Raw genomic sequence first — 25,520 nt, forward strand, 5'->3', positions numbered from 1 at the left:
CAAAACTGGGAGCAGCGGGAGTTGAACCAGAACCGCGGCCTTTCTCCCAGCGCTGGAATCATTCGATCAGGATCTGCCAACTTTGCACTTCCGGTTTTAAGGCTTTAGCTCTGGGCCAGTCTTTGCAAAGAACGGGAGAAAAACCCCACAGCGTGATCACCGAGGCACAATAAACCACCTCCCCTGTTGTCAGACCTAACCTACGGCACTTTGTCTGGTCTCTGGCGCTGCAGATCTGCCAGTTCCTGTGGGAAGCTGCAGCAAACTGTAAGGGAAAGCACGATTTAGGACACGAATCCACTGCAATCTGCAGCACAGTCTTTTAGAAGACACCTTTGCTGACCCCACAGTTGACACAGGCGATCATTTTGCCCTTAACCTCTGTAAGAGGAACAGGAACCCCAAAAATGCTCTGAGGGATGAACACCTTTCTTAGGAAGACAGGCTGAGAGAGTTGGGCTTGTTCAGCCTGGAAAAGAGAAGGCTCTGGGGAGACATTAAAGGGGCCAACAAGAAAGCTGCAGAGGGGCTTTTTGCAAGGACATGTAGGGACAGGACAAAGTGGAATGACTTTAACATGACAGAGAGTAGATTAAGATTATGCTAGGAAGTTCTTCACTATGAGGTTAGTGAGACACTGGCACAAGTTGCCCAGAGAAGCCGTAACTGCCCCATCCCTGGCAGTGTTCAAGGCCAGGTTGGATGGAGCTTTGAGCAACCTCGTCTAGTGGAAGGTGTCCCTGCCCATTGTAAGGGGGCTGGAACTGAATAAGCTTTAAGGTCCCTTCCAACCCAAACTGTTCTATGATTTGGAACAGGACTCCACACACCCTCACAACCCACCAACAGTATCGCCCCAGGCAGGTATTGCCCCACTTCAGCAAGTAGTCTTGACTGCCTGATAGATGAGGCCATCATACACTCACAGACTGCAAACAGCATCAGGGGAGAGGGAACACCTTCCTTCACACAGAAAGCCACAGAACACGGTCTGGTAGAGTAAACCAGCTTTCATCTCCTGGAGGGAGCTGCAGCTCTGAGCAACAGCACATGCACACATGCACGCTCCCCACAGCAACTTCAGGCAGTGTCCGCTGCTGCCAAATACTGCTCACCCATGAGATCACCCAGCTGCATTTCAGGAAGCCTCAGTGCCCCCATCAGGCTCTGCTCATACCCAACCCACTGAAGTCCTCTGATGCCCATTCATGGTCAGTCAGCCAACAAAGGACAGACCAAGGCTTTAGCTTCATTCTATAACACACAGGGATTTCCCTGGTGCAGATGGGCTGTGGCCACAGTGTATGCTGAGATGGGCACACGAGTACAACACATGACCCCAGCAGTTCCAGCTGTGTTTCTTATACCACTTCAGTTTCACATGGTCTTTCAGCACCAACGTCCCACCCCCCCCCCACCTTCCCCAAGTTAAGGTGCTTGGCCAGCAGATTCCCTGGTTATGGAGTCCTCTTGTAAGCCCCAGTGCAGTGCCTTTGAAACCTGGACACTGAGCACCTCTGCCAACAGAGGCAGGTATACAGGGTGATCGGAAGGGCAAGTGGTGCCAGAGGAGCAGCACAAGGTCCTTGGACCACCATGGCTTAATGTGCTCTCACAGATGTAAAAGGAAAACGCATGTAAAGGAAAACTTCAGTGAAAGGAAAACTCAGGAAACTATTACTGATGGCACGGTAAGGACAGAGGGAACTTACAGACATGTCAGGGGAACAGAAAGGAGACATGGTTGAACAGGCTGGAATAACCAACAATCTTTGTGCTGTCGATATTTGAATCCTTTTTTCCCCAGAGTTTTATCCCGACTCCCTTTTTATCTTCCAGTGTAGAAAGCCATTTTTTCTTCAGATACATTAGCAGATCACCAAGTTATCTTTTAACTTCTTAACTACAGAGAAGGAAGAGTAGGAAGTTGTTCCGTTGAGTTTGTTGTTTGTTTCTTTTTTTAGAACATCCATTCAGTAACTTAGGACATTTTCCAGTGTAAACCACACTGTAGTCCCTCTGGGTGTCTGTCCTGTTCTTAATGCCTGAGCTCTTCAGACATCAAATTTGCCCTGAGAGCCTGAAGCTTCCAGTACAATTCCCTTTTCCCAGCTTATGTGTAAGTAGCAACCAGACAAGAAGACAACCGAGTACATGACCTGCAAAGGCTGCAAATTGAGCATAACACCTCAAAGGGAATCCCCATTCTCCACCCACAGGAAGACATCTGCTGAAGAAGAGACCAGCCACTAAACAACCCATAGGAAGCTCACGTACATGAAGCTGCATGTATGTGGGACCACTTGCAGCACACTGAAACCCAACAGACAAACCAAGTGAGGCTACTGGTAAATGTTTTGTAAAAGATTTATTTAAGTATCCTTTATCACAAAGAGAAAAATACATATAAGATTAGAAGCATGCAACCATCTTCACATTTCTATTTATTTTTCTTGCATTTGGAGCACATGGTAATAGATGTCCTGTGCCACCCTCACTTCTTCCTGAAAACTGCTATGTTTCAAGACATGGGATAACAAAAAAAAAAAAAAAAACACAATGAAGGCAAGATAACATATCAGGAAAGTGCAAAGTAAAAAAAAGTCGCATATATACCACATTCAAACCCTGCTCCCCTCCAGAAACTGGATAAAGGCAAACTGTCATGTTGCTGCACGACCAGATTGTCTTTATGACCTACTTTACAAAAAAAATTATATAAATTAAGGGCATGATCCTGCAGACACTTATAATTGTAGCTAACTTCAATCGCAGATTGGCTCAGTTGGTATTATTAAAAGCCACCAGTTAGTCACATGCATAAATCCTTGCAGTATAAGGCCCTAAGGCAATAAAATGTTTAACAGCATTAAGGAGAACAAAAATTAAAGCAAACAAAAATCAGATGTGTTTTGCTTTGTAAAGTTTGTATCAAACAGTTTAAACAGAACAGTTTGCTCCTAAAGCCCTGAATATTTCTATTACTTAAGCAGTTTTGCAAGATTAAAAGACAAAACCCCCAGGAAGCTGGTACAGATGTTAATCAACATAAAAATTGTTTCAGGCAGGTATGTAGGGAGGTGGAGGTTCCTTCTCAGGCATCTTCACTGCCATTTCATAGGTGGGCAGAACATACTGAGGAGAAGACATTTTGAAGAGATTAACGTAAAGTTTTAGGAAAAAAAACAAACCCCAAAAGAACAAAAGCGTTGTTGCCCCATCAGCAACTTAACCCTCTGTTGCAGGTAAATGTTTAAGAAGAACTTGCTGCTGTTTTCAGTAAGATAGTGATGAAGTGGAAGAAGGTGCAATGGTGTTTACTGCTCTGCTGAACCTAACCAAAGGTCATCCATTCCACCCCACCACCTCTTGGTTTCGCAAACCAGCAACGAAGAATTTGACTGGTGCCATCAGAAAGCTGCACTAAAAGAACATTCAAAGACTCCTCTCTATAAAGCCTCCTACTTTGTTCACTGTAAGATTGTAACTAAAAAATAACCCACTATAACATCAGCTGCTTTAGCTTTTTTTTTCCATCTTTCTAGTCTTTGTTTACAAAGCTGGACAAAGGGTTGTAAATGTACATGATACAGTGTGTTTTCTACTTCAAAATGAAACGATATAGGTTCCTTTTATCTCAAAAAAGAGGTTTTACCTGTGGAGGAACTTCAAAAGCCGGGTAGGTAGCTAACTCTGGCAAAGTTCTGTTGCTGATGTATTTATAGCAGTTCCATACACAGTTAATTAGATATGCCTAAAAGAAGAGAAATTTCTCTTTTTAAACACCTCATACAAATGAACTGATTCAGAAATTAGATGCTGGCTTACATTCATATGACATAAAGGAGCATAAATCAACTTAGTCAACACATCCCCAAAGCACAGTTGCCACTTCCCAGATGTGGCCATGCATTTAGCTTCTGCTGTAACAATGACTCAGAGCATGAGCCACAGGTTTTAGCAAAAGAATTCACGGATCCATTCAGCTAATGTATCTGCCTCAGCAGTGCTAGTTGAATTAATCCTCAACTAGCTTGTGCTTCTGTGGATATCAGTCCAAACTTGCCAGGAGGAAGACAAGGAGGAGGAGGAAGATAAACCAGCACAGTCCTACTCATCCCTGAGATAACATTGCTACTTGTCCAGCTACCAGTGAGAAAATGAGGGCACAAACACACAACTGGGAAAGGCAAGAAGATAGCAGAGCAGAGTAGCCTGGACTTTCAGTTCACATTAACTGCTGCAGAAAGACATCCTGTCATGTTGTGCAGATTATTACATTTTTATTATTATCATCTGTATAACACTAATCTCTCAATTTTTCATTGTCAGGCTAGCATGTGGTTATACATAAGGTACTGAATTTTCTAATCACTACAAAACTCTACCATATTAGGCTTCCACTCCCCCAGCAAGACATTCCTCTTGGAAAAAGTATAGAGGATTAGGAAAATTCTTTTTTATTACTTCATTTTTTCTTAAATACAATATGAATGCAATAAAGGAATATTGTCATGGCCAATGTATATTACCAACTCATTTCTCTAACCCGCTTTGTCAGCACAATAGTTTTTGTAATTCAAATGAATGCCTCTGTATTTAGATTTTCAATAAGAAAATAACTGGTAATATCACCCTTCAGTAGATAGAAAGATGCAGCTCTGAATTAACCTATGCATTTCCTCCTTCCACTGCCTTCCTTCCAAAACATTCACCCCTGGTTTGTTAGGCACAGTGAGCGACAACATCAAGCACTGGGAATTAACTCAGACTGATAACATCTTTATATAGTAACTCATGGAACAGACACATGGTTAAGTTTTAACTTACCTTTAAGATAATAAATAAAGCAAAGACCACCAAAACAATAAACAAGAGACAGGTGGAGTCCAAGGCAAGAAGATCATCTTTGTAAGGGAAATCCGGCTAGTTAAAAAAAAATAAGGAAGTAAGAGAAAGGGAACAGATAAGCATGAACACTGCATAGTAACAAATATGACAGAACATCCAAATGTCACACCAAGTGCAATCAAACTCTTGCATAAACTACTCTCCCATAAACAAAGAGCTCTGTTTCTCACTAGTTTCTTCTTTATCCTCCCATGAAGCACAGTATTCATACTGCCTGTCCTTCAAGTATAGCTCACTTCAGAGAAGGGCTACCTATACTGCAGCCTTGTACTATGCCCCTACTCACTTCCTCAACCCCATGCTGATAAAAAGGAAATTTCATGGATATTTGTAACAGCTGTAGCACAACATTTGTACCTGTGGTCCTCTACAAGTCTTCAGTGACTTACATGTCAATTACCTCCTGTCAGTGCAACAGTAAGTCACCTGTGTGCAAAGTAGAATGCAAAAATTTCCCCAAGTTTCAGAAGAGCTAAAACAACTTGTGAGTTTCACTCTTCTGTTTCCCTGACCACAGTAACAAAGCCTCTCTCCAATACAATTTTAATCTGTTTTAAAAAGTAATTTTTTTAACATCTACTTGAAAAATGTAAACACCAGCCAGAAAGAACTTGTAACCCCCATTAACTTGGCGTATTCTACCCACTGAGTCTTCTTGCAGTTAAAATACAGGCAGTGTTAATGAAAACTCTGTTACAGTTTCCTTAGAAGATATCGTTGCAAAATAAGAGCCATGCAGAATGTAAAAAGAATGTTCAGAATCTCAGATTCCATCCCATAACTGTGTAGGATCCTGTATAGCTACCCTTACCTATGCTTTTCTTCCCTTTCCCCACCAAATAAGCATCAACACATTTTCAATCTGCAGGAGCAAAACTATGGTAGAACCACACTGCTCAAAGGGTCACAAACGTTATTGTTTTGAGTACAAACGCAGCTAAGACAGTTTAAACCAACAATTCCCATCACAATTCTTTCTTTACTCTCACTGGCTTTCCTTCTAGGGAACAAGCACACCTTTAGCACTTCCACCTCTGTTAAGGTCTCCTTCTCATAACCACCCTAGCACTCATCCCCTGTGGCTGCTGTAGTCTGAATTCCTCAGTCTTAGGCACAGGAAAGTAACTATAGCTCAGTCACACAATTAAACCAAAGTTTAATTTCATGTAAAGTATCAACTGAAGCTGAACAAACACTTACCAACTGATCCAGGTAATCCTTGATTCTGGGCAGGTATGTCAGAGAACTGATGGCAACTAGACAGCTGAGCACAAAGTCAAAGAGTTGGTAACAGAAGAAGGGGATGAGCCAGCCTACACGATGCTAAGGAGCAGGGGGAATAAAGGAAAAATAGTGACATTCTGGAAGATAGTTAAAAATTCAAGTAGCAAGTTTTAAACCAGGGGCTATAAACATACTTACAGCGATTGCACCATACACCATCATTGCACTGATTGTGAACATGAGGAGGGAGATTGCAAACAGAACACAAGCATTTTCTGCATTAAAAGAAAAACAATCAGTCATTTCCTGTAGCTGTCACACTGCATCTGACAGATACCTGAGCTCTATCCATCACGAGGTTCTGCTCTCAACAGTTACATTTGTGCAAACGAGCAGCAGCAAAACCAGGTAAGTCTCACCTTTATCAATGGGAGAAGACCTGGTTCAAGAAAACCAGAAGGCATTTGTAAAAATCCCTCTGCCTTAATCAAAAGGCTGAACAAAGCTCAGATACATGAGTTAGAAGCCTGACACAGACTGATAGTAATACAACATAAAGATGCTGATTTGCAATATATGTCAGTGCTAAAGTTATGTGGGTGTTTATCTTTACAACTGGAAAGAATTTTAAGTAAAGCCAGCCCAGTATCAACCTTTACACTTTAAGATGGTTTGATTATATAATTCAGTCATTGGCAGCAGGAGTAGCACTGTTCCTTCAGTAACAATAAGGAAAACAGGAAATCACTGCATAGAAGGTATACCATTATTTACAAGAAAAGGCAGTTGAACAGAAGCCAAGTGGTAGCAGAATCCAGGACACTCAGGGAAAATGAATGATAAAGATTCTCCCTGTGCATCACAATTACTGATGACAGAAGCACAGCCGCTTTCCACAAGTTAGATTATACTCTCATTCAGCAAGCACAGTTTACGTTTTTAAACACGGAGAAAGAAACCAGTTTGAGAGTCTATAGATGTGGTAAGTTAATGTTTTTAGCAATGCTGAAGCCAAACTGTTGTCGTTCCCATGCTTGAAAGAGATGATCTGAGAATAACTTTCCAGTCTGCAACTGATTTGAGAAGATACAATGCAGAAGTGCTCATTTACCCAATTCAGTACAAGATAATATCTACACACACAGCTGGCATCAAGAAGGAGGTCCTCCCATGACCAAAATTTACTGCACTGATCAGGAAACCCCAAGTACTCAGCATAAGCAGCAAGTACTGTTACTCACAATATCCACATGGCACAATCAAAACTGTAATATCCCTTCATGCATACAAACCCCTCTGGCCTATATCCTAACATGGGAAACAAGAATCCTAGAGTCAAAAGCACATGATAGCCATTTTGCACTAAATGTATTTTAGTCATATAAGCTTAAGGCTACCAAGAACACCAACAGTCATTACTGAATGTGTGACATTTTACATGTATCTGCTTTAATTTCATTTGAAATCTTGGCAGAGGTGTTTGGCCCTTTTCCACTCTCATTTCATTACTAGCAAACGTGAGATACAGTCACAGGTCAGAACAGAGAGAGCTCCTCAAGCCAGAACATGAATAATTAACATGAAGAATATAAAACAAAACTCTCAAACCCTCAAAACAGTCCCGTAGAACAACTCAATCCCAGATTAAAAAGAACTTCAGACAACAAGACAACCATGTAAAAAAGCTGTATGCATGTTACACATCTAGTGTAAGGCAATTACACCATGATATTACATGTTTTATTTCTAATCAGACAACAGAGTTGTACACCTACCAGCCATTCTCTCAGAAGCATAGTAATTTCCGATGACTTCATAGTGGATATCAACAGTTGGCATTGTATTTGGATGAGTCACCTCTACCGTCAGCAAGATGCCCATCAGCAAGTTCACCACCTGAGAAGGATCACAGGTACCTAAAGGTTATTTATGCTGCAACAGCTATGAGCTTCTCAAAGACACATTAATAAAACTTTTATTTTAGTTAGAAAGAATCTTTGCTTTACCTGTATGTGGGGAAAAAAAAAAGAACAAAACCACCCAACACAGAACTGAATAAATTTTCAAGATGCTTTAGTTAAACTACTATCAAAACACCCAGAAGAGCACTGAACTCTTGCTAGTTTTAATGAATCACAACTAAACAACTTTGCAAATAAACAGGATGGACAGGGTTTGTAGAGAGCAAATGATACAGTTTAAATGCTGCATGATGAATGCAGAGATCCGTGAACCAGAAAACTGGAAACAGTTTAAGAGGCCAGGAAGGAAACAGATGCAACAAGGAACATTTGGAAGGTTTCTGCTTTCTACAACAAATTGAAAGGCAGAGTTAACTCAATGCACAAATACGGTACTGTACCCTTCTCTCAGACAGCACTGAGGGGGAAGGCGGAACGAGGCAATGTGTAAGCGTCACACAGTAAATACCGAGAACATGAGGAATAACTTTGACTACAGCTCTGATCAAATGTAGCTTGCTTCTTGGTTTCTTCCAAGAAATGATAATTTAATACAAGAAGGAGTGAATGCACATACAGATGTCTCTCCCCTCACATTTTGTTAAATACCAGAAATGCTTTCAGTACTAGTAAGCTCAAGAGAATCAAAAGTAGCTGAAGATTCGGGGGACGGGGGGGAAAAACCCATGTCTTCACAGTATTTATAACCTATTCAAGACTTACAGGGCACAGTTTCTGTTACTAGTATGTGGAGAAACATGCCAAAGGTTGCGTAACAAAAAGAAGTGTAATGGTGGCATTTTGAAGCTGCTGATCAGTATTCAATGCAGGCATTGCCAGCAAGATCTTTTACAATTAGCCTCAAGAGAAAATAACCAAACTGGTTTGCACTTTCTTACAACTTACACATATCTGCCAGATAGCTCTTCTTACACTGGCTTGGTTCCAGGAGTTAATCATAGCAGTAGTGGCTATGCACAGTTACAAAAGTTTTCAGTAACGCAAAAAAACCTTTTGACCATTTAAAAGGAGTTTTAGCTTTTAAGACTTACAGTTCCTACCATCAACTCACTGTTGCTACCAGGTTTTGGTTTTTGTTGTTTTTTTGGGTTCCCCTCCCTCCCCCATTTAAACAGGATTTTGTTGTTTGGTTTAGTTTTAGTGTGTTGGGTGTCTTCTGCCCCCTCCAAGATTTAGAGCTAACACGGCAATAAGCTTGCTTACTCTTTCTGCTAAGAAGAACCTTTCAGTGAAATCAAAGCTGATTGCTCTGTAGAAATGCTATCATGTCATCATGTATTATACAAACTTATTAGAAATTCCAGGTACTTTCAGCCACTTGTATCCTCCATTTTATGCCTTAGAATGTAAAAAAACCCAGTAACTAGTACAGCTGCCAGTGAAGAACTAAGTTTAGACACCAACATCATTAGCCTTGAAACAAGCATTCCCCCTCACAACACTTCTTACAGGGCTTACTGTCAAGTTGTTCATCTGCCACTTGTTTAAATCTTGTATTTTGCTTCCCCATTATTCAAATGTGTAGAATACTACATCCGCTCACTATTCCCATTTCATCCTTCTCTACTCTGGCTTTCTGCTCTCAAGGTATTTTCAACGCTTCTATTTCCTCCTCTCAAAGTAAACCAAAGACCTACACTTTGGGAAGTAACTTCCTGCTCTATACCTGTTTTAAAAAGCCTATGTCAAGATTCAGATCTCTGGCAGTTGAAGCACCGATTTCTACTTCATAAAACACAAAGAGGCACATTCATTTATTGTTTATACACAGTCAAAATTATAACTGAAACAGTGATAAAGTTCAGGATGAAATTCAATTATTACTTAAATACCAAGTTTTACTGCCATGATAGGCAGTCTGCCTCAAGGCAAAGAGCAAGCAGCACTTGAATTAATATAGAAGTACTGAAGAACCTGAACGCCTTGGAATGGTGAGACTGATCCTGCATTTGTTGCTTTTTTATCCTATTTTCATTCTATCCATGGTCCTAATTTAGCATACTGAAGTCCTTTGCAATTTTCACTAGTTACTGAGTGCAGTTTTAAGTATTACTTTATTTTCTCAACCTGAAATGGCATGAAGGAAAACAGAAAATTAAAGAGTTGTTCAAAATCCAATCTATTAGGATCAAACAGTGAGAGAGAATAAAAATAGTAACTTAAAAACAAGAAACGCAAAGTTCTGCCAATAAACACCCCAGAGTTTCCAGGACTCCATTACTACTATTTGTCAATCACATCACAGCACTGAGCAATTCATCATATTCAATATATGGATTTCAACTAAGAGTAACCAACAACACAAAATTAGTAGTCCTTTTAAGCGCAAAGCCAGAACCTGCATTTCAATCACCAACATTCTTCTTTCACAGAAGCTTGATTTAATAGCAAGACCACAATGCCAGTTTCAACTTGTCAGTGTGACTAGCAGGAAGAGTACGGTTTGAATTGCAAGGCATCGTCAGAGCTTCAACGAACATACTCGCTGTGAATAAAATATACGTTCACAAATGGTGTACATGGGGAAGTCAGAAAACTCACAGCACAGGTAAGCATCACTGTAAACTCAAGATTATAACCACCATCCCCTTAAGAGCTGACAAATCCAACTTGGTGAACAGTGTCCTGTTCTGAGGTGATATCTCAGGAGACCCAGCAGTCTCCAATCTAGCCTTTTTTGTTGGAAAGTTAAAAAAAAAAAAAAAAAAAGAGAAAAATGAAGTACAAAATGGATATTCAAAAGATTACTCCACTAAGATGAAAAAAATTAGCTTTGTAGTAATTTAAGAAATGTATTTTGCTGTTATAGTTGGCATAACTGATCTTAAAGTTTCATGTAGCTTATATCAAATTAAAAAATACAGTATCTGGTATTAAAGTAGAAAGACAGCTTTTTTTGTTACAAACTGGTAACAGAAATATTAGCTCCCCATATGATCAGAACTCAAATGGCTGTGGGATAAGCATTATCTTTTCAATCAGTGAGCTGTATCTCCATGGTATACATTTAAAACCCAATTATGCAAGTGCTTTGTCTCTCTGGAGGCCTGAGCACAAAGTCCAGGTTTCCTCAAGAGCTGCAAATAACTAAAAGTCTTGGACATAAACAAGAATTCAACTTATAAATTGTTTATTCCCTTTTATGAGCAAGAACGAAGAAAACTGCCTTACACTACTCCACCTTCTCATCTTTCTCATCTCTGACTTTCCCTGTGTTTTTTCTTAAATATGCTTCTGAAGAAACAAACCAAGATGGGGAGTTTGTTCTGGTTTTTAACTATACTGAAATAATAAAAATAATTTTAAATGGGGTGCTTCAGACCTTCTAGCACTTTCAAGATTAGACTGGGACCAGTTACATTTCTTCATTTCTGGTGATCTTGTTCAGTAAACAAATTGACTCGAGATCCTCCTCACCCTCCTGCTAACCAGTACCAATTGCATCATTTTGATTCCATCCCTGAAGTTTGCTGCCAGAACGAAACAGCCACTCCCTCCGAAACAATGCTAGTACTTTTGGAGTGTTTATTGAACTCTGATCTGATTTTTGCTAGCACAGTGTTCATGCTTCCGGTTTCTGGAAAACACTGTGCCTAGTAAGAAAGCTTACAGGAAGAAACAAACTCCAAAACCACACATTTGCAATTACGGAGCTTGGAATAGGAGGTTTTCTGTTTCCTTCCTACACAGGACAGTAGTGGGTGTTGCAGAGTAAACCAAACTATATTAGCACAGGAACTTAAGGATGAGTATGCTAGAAACATTCTTAATTCATCTTTTTGCACATACAGCTTTATGTATTTATCAGAAACAACAGCACAGAGACCCAAGCATGCTTAAAACACACAGTTCGACAACACAGCATCAGCAGCAGACATTTTTGTAAGATGACACCTTATTATGTCTCTGTAGACTCATTAAAGTACACAATAAGGACAGCGATATAATTGGATTAGTGAGGAGACAAGTTATTTAGATGCAAGGCTTGTAAGTACACAAATAAGCAAGGAATAGGAAAATGCCTAAAGAAACTGTTACATAAGAATAACACACATGTATTAAGTAGCCAAAACTCTTATCTTACTAAAAACATCTGGAGTAGACTGCTATGCAACTCCATTTTGTGTTTGGTATCAAATCCCTTCAGGACTGCTCAGCACAAGAACATAGTCTATCCAGTAAATAAAAGCTGACCAAGATTTTCAGTAACATGAAGCTATTGTTGAACTGAGCATTCTCCACCACCAAAAAGCTACCTCCCTTGCAAAACAAACCAACAAAAAATAAACTCAAAAAAAACCCACAAATAAATGAAAAATCCCACCCTAAAAGAGTTACTACTATTTGTCCCACTACAACTTTCAAGCACTAATTATTAAATTAATTTAGACATACTTATCACAAGCTAGTGTCTGAAAGACTGAAGTTAGCGACACACTTAAATGTTGCATTAATTACCTTAACATGCCCTAGGCCATTTAATATTTTTTTGTTGGTCAGCAGAAAAGTAAGTTTAATTACCACTGTCCAAATCATACTTGGCCTTCAAAAGGTATGAATTATAGTTGAATTCTGATTTAAAGCATTAGGCAAGACCACCTAAGGCTTCATGGTAAGACCTTACTTATTTCAGCTCAATCAGCTAACAGTTGTCAGACTTAAGAGTTATCACCTTTTCCCGGCTGACAGCTGGAAAGAAATGGGTAAATATTCTCAATACGTAGTTAAGGTGATACAGTTTATAGAAAAAGCACAGCTGTGACCATGCACACTACTACCCTGAACTCACTATGTCCTTCCCTTCTAGCAGCCTGAATCTGTTGCAGTTACAAGAGAACAAAGCAATACTTGGTCTCACACACTGCTCCAGCTCTGAAGCCTCATCGATGACCCACATAACTTTCCACTGTCGGTCCGTAAGTACTACAAATACTTGCAGAGACCCAGGAAGGAGGAAGAGGTACTGCATCCAAGCAACAAGATGCAACAGAAGCACAGCAAGAGAGGTAGAAGCTGTAAGTACTACTGGGTCTGCGGCCATAGAAAATACATCCCTGCCCACCATTCCACCAAGTTGCTGGGTTTCTAGATACTCCTGCAAGCAGAAAACTAAAGTAGAGAAGGCAGAAGGTTTGTAACAAGAATGGGTGCCTCGTCACTGTTAACAATTTATGCTTTTACTTGAGGTAACAGAAGCGTATTCTTGATCTCTTCCACCAGCACGGGGTAAAACTTCTGGAGTGTCTGCAGGTTACCAGAACAAGTCTGCTGTCCAGTACTGCAACGGACCTTACTTTTCTATTTTACATGACCTAAGAGAGCTTAATCAAGACCACAACATTGTTTGTTCTTTTTTTAATTTCCTTTTGAAAAAGGAGAAAGCAAACAGAATAAAAAACAAACAGAAAAAAAAACAAACACACACACACCCCCCCCCCCCAACAAACAAACAAAAAAACAAACAAAACCAAACCAAAACCCCCAAAACCCCTTTCCTAGAGTTTTGGTACACTTCCCACCACCCACCTTGCTTTTTCTTCCACTCCACTCTCCTGCCATTTTATTGTTCGTCTGTATTTTTTTTTAAATCAGTGGAACTACCAAGATGAAAAAAAAAAAAAAAAAGACTCTATCCATGTATTTGCTGAAGATAAACCATAAACTCTGCAAACTTCAAACCCCCACGCTGCCTGTAAAAGCAATTTCTGTACACAGCTCCTTTATATCAAGGCATGAAAATTCAGAATTTTCTTATTTTTACAATCTGGGGAATGATAAAGGAGAATACAGGCTTTGGTTACAGCTTCAGGAGAACAGAAAAGGTATGATGTAACATTTTTAAACTAACTTCACATTTTTTACAGCCCATGAGCGTAAGGGGAAGGAAAAATGAGGAAATGACTTCAGTAAAGAGGAACTCAGCTCACCTTTAAGACAGCTAAGAGAAGTTAACGCTCCATGCCTTAACTTGCTGGTACTATTGTGAAAACAGTATTTCACTCTACTGCAAAAATATTCCTTTAACATAATCAGCTCCACCACCACAGCACCCTCTCAGAAAAAGCACCAACCAGTCAGAAAACAAGAGGTGTTTTGGAAATCAGATCTGTTTGTATTACCCCTCTGTGTTGAGAATACAGAGTACCAAACAACTGGAACTTTTGTGGAAAGCTTTTCAACAAGTGGAAGCCATGCTCATTTTGAAGAGCTTCACCTTCCTCTCAGAGGTTAAACACTACTCAGGGGAACCACATCTCAGAATTATAAAGTCACAGAATGTTTGGGTTGGAAGGGGCCTCAAAGCTCATCTAGTTCCAATCTCCTGCCACAGGCAGGGACATCTTGTACTGAACCAAGCTGCTTAAAGCCCCATCCAGCCTGGCCTTCAACTTTTCCAGGGGTGAGGCAGCCACAACTTCCCTGACATACCCAAATTCCAGTCTCCCCACGCATCTCCTGTCTTACGAAGGGTAAGTTCAGGACTGCTTGAAACATAACATGTCCCTGTCCCTCCAATCCAAGAAAAGTAATAGTAACAAAACCGCTCAGAGAGCCACATTAAGATGCCCTGAACTTCTACATTATTTTCTTTCCCTAGCCGCCACAGATGAGGCCGCTGGGGAACAACTGTGTTAGGCAAGCCCGAAACACACCCCGGGAAGGAAGAAGGGCTCGAATCACGCGGATGACTGCAGGAAACCCGTGCAGCTTCCCCCGCCGGGAGCAGCACGAGGCAGTGTTAACAGCTGGCAAGACACAGCCGACACCCGAGGGGGGACAACTCCTGCGGTGAGAAGCAGCCCCGCTGCGCCCACCCCCACAACCCCGCCACAGCCCCCTCAAAACCCCCGCCCCGCCGCATGCGCGCTGTCCCACACCTGCGCACCAAAGCTGAGCAAAGCCCCAGCTCCACGCATGCGCGCTGCACACCCGTCTCCCTCCCCCCACCCATGACGGCCCCCTCAGCGGCGCCGTGCCACCAACGCCGGGCTCTCACCATGTACCAGGTGCCCAGGATGATGGTGCCAGTGCGCACATGGCAGCAGCCGCAACAGCGGGTACTGTAGAAGCGGTCCCGGCTCCGCTTAAAAGTCATCCGTCCTGCCTGCGAGCTTACGACTCACCCTCTCCAGCCACTTCCCCTCCAGCTGAGAACCATAAAACCCCCGCGCGCGTCACCGCCGCTCTGACCAATCAGTCGCCGCGCGGGGAGTGCCTGCGGGAGGGTTTACGCGTTGCCGCGGCAACAGGAGACTGGCGGAGCCGCAGGCCAGAGCACCGCTGAGTGCGATGCCTTATCGCTTACCTGGAGCGGTGGGGTGGGGTGGGGTGCTGTGCTGTGCTCTCACCGTGTTGAGGTCAATCTCCTTCCTCCTGTTCCAGGCCCCTCCGCACGGCTGATTTCTCTCGGCCCCTTGTTCCTCTCCGGGATCTACGGAGGCGCAGCTCTGGTGCTCCCTCGCGCAGTGCCAGTGAAGGCTCGCCGGGGCAAAGAGTCGGTTGTGGCCTCCGAGTAGGCAGCCAAAGCCCTAAGGAGACGATTGTGTTGCCCAGCGACAGCCCCTTCCATGAAAAACGGGAGGCGTTGTCTCCTTAGTAGAGCCCGAAGTGGGTTGCTTTGAGATGCTACCAACATTCCATGGCTTTGGCTGAAGTCCAGCCAGTACTGTACAGGGTTTAATTCGTTTAAACTGTTTGTTCTTTTGTTTTAATTTCTTGGATGAAATTATTAATATTTTGTGTTGCATGCTAAGAGGATATGTGATAAAAGGGTAAATAGGAGAGTTTTAGCCTACAGAGGTGCTTTACTTTTTGTGAGCCAAAGTCCCTGTAGATGAGTGGGTAACAATAATAGCACATTAGTCACACTCAAAATTGCAGGTGCTGCCAGATACCTATGTTAATTAGAAACAATGTGTATAAATTGAAGTGCTGCCTTTGTATGTGTATGGGTTAAGAGGTTGCTCCGCCACTTGGACCGCAAACAGCAAGTAACCCAGAAACACAGTCTTGTGCGAATAGAAGTTTTACATCATGCTGTCATATTTTAGCTGCTTTTTCTAACCCTGACTTTCTGATCCATCTGTTATGAGTTAAAAGGTCTGGAACTGAGTTAAATTGACTCTTGCTGGTAAAGGATAATTCATATTATTAACAGTATTCAACAGTAACAGTATTCAACAAAAACTGCAGAAGCCTGGACCATTACATTAGGAACCCCAAAGTGATTTTGATTAATTCAATAAACAAAAGCAAAAGCCAATAACCACAAAACTCCATGTGATACATTCTTGTAGGAGCAGGACCTATAAACTTCCCCCAACTCAGGGGCAGCTGATGGTTTTTGCAGACCTGAGCTGTTGGTACAGATATGCACGCAGTTTGTTTTAACCTTGGTGCATCTGCAATTATTTCCTTCTTGGCCTTGTACAACCAACACTCCTAGGTCTGTAAGTATTTGCTGTGCATATATACACAAAGATGTATGTCATTTGTCAGTATTAATACTGAGTTTCCTCACTATGAACAATGGGAAGGTAATGAGGGTGACTGTACTTGTTCTTTTGATATATTCCAGATCCTACAATTAACACATTTTATTGTTTTAGCTACTTAGTCTATTTTTAAACATGAGCTGTTGCTGAGTTGTCTTTATTTACTTAAAGACTTTAAAACTGACCTTTTTATTTTAAATCCCCTGTGTTCCACAACTGGTATTTTTCTTCCTTAGGGTATATTTCATTTTTGAATAAAAATGTTGTAAGTGCTGCTAAGACTGCTCTAATGATCCTATTATAAACTATTATTTATTTCTTTAATGCTCCTAATGTTCTAAGCCCTGTGCACAGATGCTTAATTATCAACACTGATTTAATGTAGCAAAACCAGACTGATTTTAATCAATACACATGCATGCATGTAAATAAATAGAAAAGGAATGTGCATTTTGTTGTAACCAGTCATTTAATAAATCCGTTTTCTCACTAATGGCACTTGGGAAGCCAAAGCCAACTGTACGCCTGAACTGATTACATTGTTCCTGCAAAGTTGAGCAGCTCTCCCTCCTGTTGATTGGTCCCTGTGTGAATCAGGAATCCTTAGGACCAGCTAAGGGAAACCAGTAGCCTCTTGCTTGAGTTTGGGCATCCGCTTGAAAACACCTAGATTTCATTCCCAAGTGAAATGGTTTGCGAGGGCAAGTGCTCCCATGAAGATCTTGCAGTTGGACACTGTCTTGACTAGCATCGCTGGCAGCTCACAGATCTGTCAGGTTCAGATCTTCAGAGCTATTTTCATGAGATGAAAAAACTCTTAATTAAGTGTTCATATCTCTGTCAGCCAGGGTCAAAATAAAAATTGATGTGATTCCCTTGACCTTCACTGCTTGTTATACCCTGTAGACAACAAAAGACACTGGGAAGAATAATGTGAATGTCATTTAATATCACAAAGCAGCTTTCCACAGCAAGATAGGCTGATGTTGAAATATTGAGTGTGCATAAAAAAAAAACCAACAAAAAAAACCACTCTCCACTTTCTCCACCCTCAAAAAAAAAAAAAAGTATTTTGAGAATGACTTCCTTGTTTCCTGTACTTTGGAGAAGAGAGGATAGTTTAATGATTTTAGTCCTACCCTCTGTGAAAGACTCCAGTTCTTTCATGCCACAGGCGGCCCAGATGACCTCAGGCAAAAAAACCTTCTTCTCTGAGCCTTAATTCTGTCATTTTTCCTAGTTCAGAGAGGATTTGTGAGGCTAAATGTTTTAAAAATTCTGAAGGACTCCACTAATGCACATGGCAGCCAGAGAAAATCTCAGAGAAATAGCAAGTATTGATGATAAACTTTCCTTCCCAGATAGCAGAGCAACCTTGACACTGCAGGACCAAATCATCCACTTCCACAACAGTGAGAGCAGAAAGCCCTACTCATTCTGCAAGTGAGAAGCAGCTGCAAAAGAATTATTCAGATTCCTTTACCAGCAAGGCACTTAACTCCTTCCCTTTCAGCAGGTAGGGAGAGAATGAATTTTGATATCACGGTGTTCCTCATTAGCCAAACTTGTTCGGTCTTTCAAAATCCATGTCTAGACAGGAGATTTGAACTTCTGTCTTGAGAGGGCCTGGCAATCTTCTACCAAGCACATTAGTTTTTAATAATAATATTTTAAAATAATACATGTGACAGCAGAACAGTAAGGATTGAGCAAATGAGTTCTCAGGATCCACTCTCCTTCAGCTGCTTCAAAAAGCTGAGTTCAAAACCTGCAAGATGTCAGAACAACAGAGCACTAAGACTGTTCTATGCTGATTTTTGTAATTCCCCAGTCTCTCCCTTTTGTTCCATTCTTCAGTCTATCCTTGGCTAAAAGATGTTGGTTTAGACTTATGCTGTAATCATTACTGCTCTGCGTGCACTGAACTCTTGCCAGGTTGCTTATGAAAGACGAGGTGTTACTCTCCTTCAGCATTTGCTCTGTGTGTGTGTGTGTGTGTGTGTGTGTGTGTGAGGGGAAACCTACAGACCATGAGCTGATAATCATACGTAACCTCCACAGGCAGAGTTGATACCATTTCATAATTAAAATCTTATCCTGTTTGGAACTGGGGACACTGAGGCACGATGAGCTGAACTGATTTGACCAGCACCACGAAGGCTAGTGAATGCAGTAGGAACATCAAACACATCTCGTGTCATATGGTTTCTTTGCCAGGGAATAAAAGGTAGAGTGCAGGACATGTGGAGCTTTTCTATCCCAAATGGAAGGCGCTTGACTATAAGCACAGTAACAAGCTACTTCTATTTTTTCCCCTAACTTTTCTCTAGGCATGTTTCTCCTACTCTATAAAATAATACAATAATTAAAAAAAAAAAAAAGAAGATAGGTGACTTGGCTGTCAGACTCAGTTATTTCCTGCATGGAACAACCATTTTAAAGTTAAAAATGCAAAATTTTTTCAACATCACAGAAAAACTAATGTCTTTACATAGATACTGCAGTACATAACACTGGATCCATACAACAGAAGTTAGAAAAACCAATAGCACTGGTCAGAATATGTGAAAAATATCTGGTCTGAGAGCATGGATTAGCATTTTGCCTCCTTAAAAAATATAAGAATGTATTGGAGTAAAAGCAAAGCATTAACGTATCAAAAAAAGGAAAAAAAAAACACAGAAATAAATTAGTCAGGAGGGAAACTTTCCTGTTGGTGACTCACACAGTGAAATTCTAATGTTCCTGAATTCAGCATTAACAAATTTCAATAGGCTTTTTCTCCAAGATGGATTCTGCTAGAAGAACAGGCTAATTCAAAGATTCAGTGGTTTCTTGCAAGAGATAAGAAAGTAACAAGAATGTATCACATGGAGTTTTGTGGTTATTGGCTTTTACTTTTGTTTATTGAATTAATCAAAATCACTTTGGGGTTCCTAATGTAATGGTCCAGGCTTCTGCAGTTTTTGTTGAATACTGTTACTGTTGAATACTGTTAATAATATGAATTATCCTTTACCAGCAAGAGTCAATTTAACTCAGTTCCAGACCTTTTAACTCATAACAGATGGATCAGAAAGTCAGGGTTAGAAAAAGCAGCTAAAATATGACAGCATGATGTAAAACTTCTATTCGCACAAGACTGTGTTTCTGGGTTACTTGCTGTTTGCTTAGCTTTTCTGAATATCAAACATTGAATAAAAATTCTTGTATTCATCAAGAGAATCAAAATCTGAAAGAGCTGTGGTTCATTTATAGCAGCCTTCATGCAGCAGAGGAGCTATAAAAATGTCTAAAAATAATGTAATCTAAAATGGTACTTGCAATTTCAGATATCTCAGTACTTTCACATGATGAAAAGTGAGCAGTGAACTTCCTGGCAGTCTTCCCTTCCAGCCCTCAGCCCAGACTTGCGTCTCCATGAATCTTGGCACAATGAACAGGTGGAACCTGAGGACTTGCACACCACCTGCTCAGTGAAGTAGGAAGACTTACCTCTGGGTGATTGTTATTTCTTTACACGTTGGCTCTTTTAATGGGTTTACAGTTTGGGACATGGGCAAAGGTTTCCCTGAGGAATACAGTGGCAGGCAGCTGATGCTGCCAGAAGTGCTTGATAAAGTCATGTATCACATCTCTTCAACTTGCTTCCACCACTAAAGGAAAATAGTGCATGCAAAGAGCAATCAAAGTTTGACAGGAAATAAAGTTCCCCACATTTGTAATATGCTCTTGATGGGACAATACCAGGGTCAATTACTGTTAGAGTGGCTTTTTCCCAAGAAGACACAGGGAGTTTGTTTCTGAGACCAGTGTATTACACTGTCCTTCCATTACAGGAGGACGCTTCCTTTGCAGATGAGAACATCTGTGGAGCTGAATGCTACCAGGTATGGCCCATACTGAAAAGTTCAATTTGCCTTGAAAAGACCCTTGGGTCTGGTTCAGTACTATCACAGAAGAAGGACAAGACCTCATCTTTGCAGCCCATCACTTAAAACCCCCCTCTTCTCACAAGGAGTCAGGTACCCTTAAAAACATTCAGTATTATGGAGCAGATCTGTGTTACTTTCTGCCAGGCAATTAGCATGTCTACCTGCAGATATGTCAGCTGTGCCACTGATCTGCGAATTGGGTGGAACCTTGATAATTATATGATCATTTGCAGATAATTATTGAACAACAGGCAAAATTCCTCTCTGCCATTGCCCCGCTTAACCCTGATGGTATTATAACACAGTTTAAGTGTGAAGCAAATCTCCAGCCTCTGCATCTGCATCCTGCAGTCTGCCTATGAGTAAACACAGCTTTGTAGGTCAGGAGTTCATCAATTACAGCATCAACCACATCTTAATCCCTGAAATACTCACAGACCCATTGCCCACGGATATGGGATGTAGCCAATCCTCCACTTTCAAAAGGCTTCCCCCAAGAAAGAGCATCATTACAAAAATAGATTAGACTGAGTTTAAGAGAAAGTTGAAACTTAAAGCAGTATTTCTTTATTTGCTGCTGCTGCTGTAACAATTAATTGCTTGCTCCTAACCAGATCATAGATGTTTTCTCAGCCATGCATTATCCCACCTCCTATGCTGTGGCTGCACCAGAGGCTTGGTTTCCAGCCACTGGGTTGTCTGCAGGGGCAGGGAGAGCTTTTGGGTGTTCCCAAGGCATATGCTACTCAAGCAAGTAATAAATTGCTTAGGGAAAAAGAAGGGGGAACCAGCTGGATCTGGCCCATGAACTGGCAATTAGACCACAGTGGATTGAGGAATGAGAAAAGAGAGGCTACTCTAGACTTACCCTTTCAGGGGATAAGTTACACAGAGGATGGAAACATTCAGCTATAGCACAAGCAATGCTCCAACTTCTTGGAGGGATGCTGAATCTCCTATCTGAGGATTTATGCTGGTCTTCAGCTGGTGAAGATCAGAGACTAGGAGAATAAGCATATCTAGCACATTCATTTAACACTCCCAGTGCCAGAAGCAGCATAGCAGGCTGTTGATCTGCACAGAACAGTTAATTCCCACAGCGGAGAAGAGGAAACATGTCTTAAACACATAGAAACCAGGGAGCAGCTTGAACACGCAGTGTTGAAAGGAAGGGGAATTTCCTACGGGACTCAACAGTCTGGATTTCGAAGGTGCTGGTCATATGCAAAGACCATTTGTTAAGCTGAGCAATGGTTTTTCAGCCTCCGAGGACTAGGAAATGAAAAAGTGGAAGTTAACAGCAGTTGCTGAGTGATTTGATTTGGTTGTTTTTTTTAAATTCAGTCCTCTCACGGAGGAACCAGACCCTCAGCACACTTGCCCATCCCTGGGAGCCCGCGTAGCAGCAGATCTGGGGGATGCGGCGCAGAAAGGCTTCAGGCATGTATCAAACAGTACCCAAATACCTTCCTGACTACTCTCAGCAATGGTACCAATACAGCACATGAATCACAAAAACAATACAGACACCAAACTTTTCCTGAAGAGAGGTTTTCTATCACTTAGGAAAGCCTACAATCAACTACAATCAAGTATTCAGTTGAAGGAATGTATTTTCTTTGCTTACGTTAGTATGTATTATTAAATCATGTGCTGCTATAAACTACTGAGCCCGTCTGTATTACAGTGATGACTTCCCATCTGTGGAACAGTGGAGGCAGAAGAAACACACAGCTCTCCTGATACCACTGATGTCAGTAAGAGTGGTACTGATGAATTTGTCAGAAAAACTGGGTAATATAATTTACTGCTGCTTGTCATCAGCATCACAGTCAACTTGTCGGTGTTGCAGGTATTGATTGCTCTTTCATCCCAACAAAAGAAGAATGTCATGAGGATTTCCTAACCATATGTCCTGAGCTCAGCAGTAGCAGTCATTTTTCTCCTTCTTGGTAGCTGGTGCGGTGCAGTGTTTTGACTTTCGGCCTGGGAACAGAGCTGATAACAATGATGTTTTGGTTTGGCCAAGGACTTTGTGAGCCTCATGCTCTGCTAGGGAGGAGGGGAAGCCAGGAGGAAGCAGAAACAGGACACGTGACCCAAGCTAGCCAAAGAGGTATTCCATACCACAGCACGTCATGCCCAGGAGGTAACTGGGAGTGAGCCAGAAGGGCTGGGAGACTGCGGGGTTGGAGGAGGTATCGGTGGGTGCTTGGTCGGGCTGGGGGGGGGGGTGGGGTGGGCGAGTTATCGGTTGGCTGGTGGTGAGATGTTGTATTCTCTTCCCTTGTTATTTCCTTTATCATTATTATTATTGGTGGTAGCAGTAGTGATTTGTGTTATACCTTAGTTACTGGACTGTTCTTATCTCAACCCGTGGGAGTTGCATTCTTTTTGACTCTCCTCTCTGTCCCTCCGGGAGCAGGGGGAGGGCAAGAAGGGGGGGGGAAGTGCGTGAACGAATTGCCTGACTGGGTTTAAACCACCACACCATAAAAGGGTTCAGATGAAGTAAATATATTAAAAAACATTTACAGTACACCAAAAAAGCTTGAAAATTAAATGGTTTTAGCCAAAAACACATGCTCTTACTTGCACACATACAAACTAATTAAATAATACTGCTCTTGAATGCTGGGCTTTGGGCAAAAGTTTTGATATTTATTATTAAAACAATGAACATTTGAAAAAAAAACATAATTACACAGACCAAAAAGTTTGCAAGCAGATACAGAGGAAAAATACAGAAGAAATCAGGAGCCTCTCTTTATCTCCTTCATTCTTCCTTTTTTTTTTTTATGACAGAGGTTATCTTCAATGTTAAACAAAGACCTTGAGCAACATCCTGGCCCCAGTGAGGTCAATGAATGAATGTTTTCCATTGGCTTCAGAGATAGCAGAACTTTAGTCATTACCCACATACTCTTCTAAATCCTTGAACTTGCTGTACTTGTTTCTCCAGTGACGCCATATATTTTCTTGTTATACATCTGCTCCAAACCAGCTACTTTCCAGATAAAAGCACTTTGGTCTATTCAGTCCGCTCATAAACTGCCTATATTTTGCCTACATTGAGACACAATCACCAAGACTTGCAGAGTCTAGATAGTGGGTTGCTAAGTGGTAGCAGTTAAGAGTACCCTTCACCTGCCTGTCTGAAACAATCCTGCTGTGCTGAATTTTCAGGACACACTGTACTGATAACTACCCAAACAGTCACAGCACAAGAGAACATATAATAGCTAAACTCGAAACACAAATACATTGCTGCAATTAATTGCTTCTCTGAAGGATACAGCTGCGTTGACAGCTATGCAGATGAAGGCTGTCAGGTAATAGCATAGAACTCCAGATAAAGCTGACAAGCCAGCATCCGGGATTCAGTGGTTGCAATGTCAAAAGCACATGGCTATCTTCCAGCCCAGTGATGCAATCAGGAGTACTGCTGTGGCAGAGTAAAGCCATTATCATCCCTAGTTACTCAGTGTTCCATGTGAAATGAGTTTCAGCGCATCAGCCCAATGCTTACAAACTTGCATACATTTAACACGTTACCAATGTAATCTTCCCACACAATCTCCAAAGGCACAAAGTCCAATGCAGATGGAGATTTCGCAATCACTACTTCATATTCCAGGCAGCACTTCTAGGATGGGTCAGGTGGAGGCACAGTCTCAAGACCCTCTGATGGAACCCTCACAGCTGCCAGTAAAGCTGCAGCTCCTTTGGGAGATAAAGGGCTTCAGCTGTTAGTGGTGACAGCTCTGCGCTTTTTGTAAACCTCAGTATTCAATTGTAACACATTCCCTCCTCCATACCATAAGCCTTCTGACAACAAGAAATACACACTCTTCAACAAATACTAAAATGACATTTTAAAAAACTTCATTCACAAATTTCATTTATATTGGAATATTTAACAAAACTATAAAAACCTTCAGATTAAGAAAAATTATTTTTAAAAGTTACTTCAGTCTACTCTAAGTACAAATGCAACATGCTTTGGACATCCAGACTTTAAACTTTAGCAGACCGTGAAACCTGAGGAGAAATAAAGGGTTTAGATCATCTTTCCAAATAATTTTAAAAATCTCCTTTAGAAATTTTCCCTTGTAGAACAAGTTAGACTTATGTGGCGTGAAAAGTATAAATACATCAAGGTATGAGACCATAGTCAGATAACAGCAGCCAACGAAGTTCAAAAAGATTTAGGAGGTTTAAGAATGATCCTTGTATTCTCCCTTTGTCTCTGATCAGTGGTTCCTTCTGTACATTACTAGCCTGTCAACGAGTACCTCTGCAAAAAAGCCAGAGAAGACCAGACTAGCTGGTGGATCCGCCATGGGACCAAAGTACAGTCACAGTCAGGAGCATCCTGACTGTTTCTACAATGGCATATAACATTACAAGTTGACAAACAACATAGCAGTGAAAAACTGAAAGGACTTAATGCAACCAGTCAAACCCCATTCAACAGCTTTTAACCAAGGGCAGCAGTTTATAATGAACAGCTACTCTGTTTCAATGCCACCTCCTGTGCACAGCGTGCTCATTCTCTCCGTTCTCTCACTCACTCACACTCTCTGGCTCACAGCTCCTCTTCTCCTCTTTCTTTCCTGGGAGGTCTCCTATATCCTCTCTTTGCTTTGGACTCAGTGCAGCATCACAGAAAGCAGAATCCTTGCAGCGCACTGGCATGCCTGCCCCATTGTGTTGTCACTCTGGCAGCTGCGCAGCTCCTTCAAGTCTCTTTCTTCATTTTTTTCCTCTTCCTCCTCTCCTTTTTTCCAGGTACACCTGCCATACAAACAATGGGGCCAGTGCACAAACCTTCTACATGCAATCATGTCCCTGGACACTGCTGGGTTTTCACCTGAAATGAGTATTTTGGGGTTCTCAGATACGTTTTACAAGGGCCACCTATTTTCAAGGGTAATCCAAAGTCATGGGAAGGGCTGTGTATGTTTTTAGCA

The 25,520-nt window shown here is 41.4% G+C and overlaps 2 protein-coding genes across 3 annotated transcripts in view; both read right to left on the bottom strand.

Moving 5' to 3' along the window:
• Nucleotides 1-2,349: 2,349 nt before the first annotated feature.
• LAPTM4A (lysosomal protein transmembrane 4 alpha) lies at nt 2,350-15,216 on the bottom strand. Its single transcript, XM_062606399.1, has 7 exons — nt 15,115-15,216; nt 7,911-8,031; nt 6,334-6,410; nt 6,112-6,234; nt 4,831-4,926; nt 3,656-3,754; nt 2,350-3,135 (listed from the first exon to the last, which is right to left on the bottom strand). The coding sequence occupies exons 1-7, from the start codon at nt 15,211-15,213 to the stop codon at nt 3,061-3,063; spliced, it is 690 nt and encodes a 229-aa protein (XP_062462383.1). The 5' UTR covers nt 15,214-15,216; the 3' UTR covers nt 2,350-3,060.
• A 7,971-nt stretch (nt 15,217-23,187) lies between these two features.
• LOC134157461 (protein LYRIC-like) overlaps nt 23,188-25,520 on the bottom strand; it is a 31,911-nt gene continuing 29,578 nt past the window's right edge. For both annotated transcript variants that reach the window (XM_062606405.1, XM_062606404.1), the window contains exon 11: nt 23,188-25,344. In XM_062606405.1, coding sequence (XP_062462389.1) covers nt 25,289-25,344 — 56 coding nt within the window. In that variant the 3' untranslated portion in view covers nt 23,188-25,288. The remainder of the gene's footprint in view (nt 25,345-25,520) is intronic.

This window comes from Pezoporus occidentalis, unplaced genomic scaffold (assembly GCF_034315485.1).
Source record: "Pezoporus occidentalis ecotype Australia unplaced genomic scaffold, CSIRO_AGI_Poc_V1 ctg96, whole genome shotgun sequence".
Lineage (NCBI taxonomy): Eukaryota > Metazoa > Chordata > Aves > Psittaciformes > Psittacidae > Pezoporus > Pezoporus occidentalis.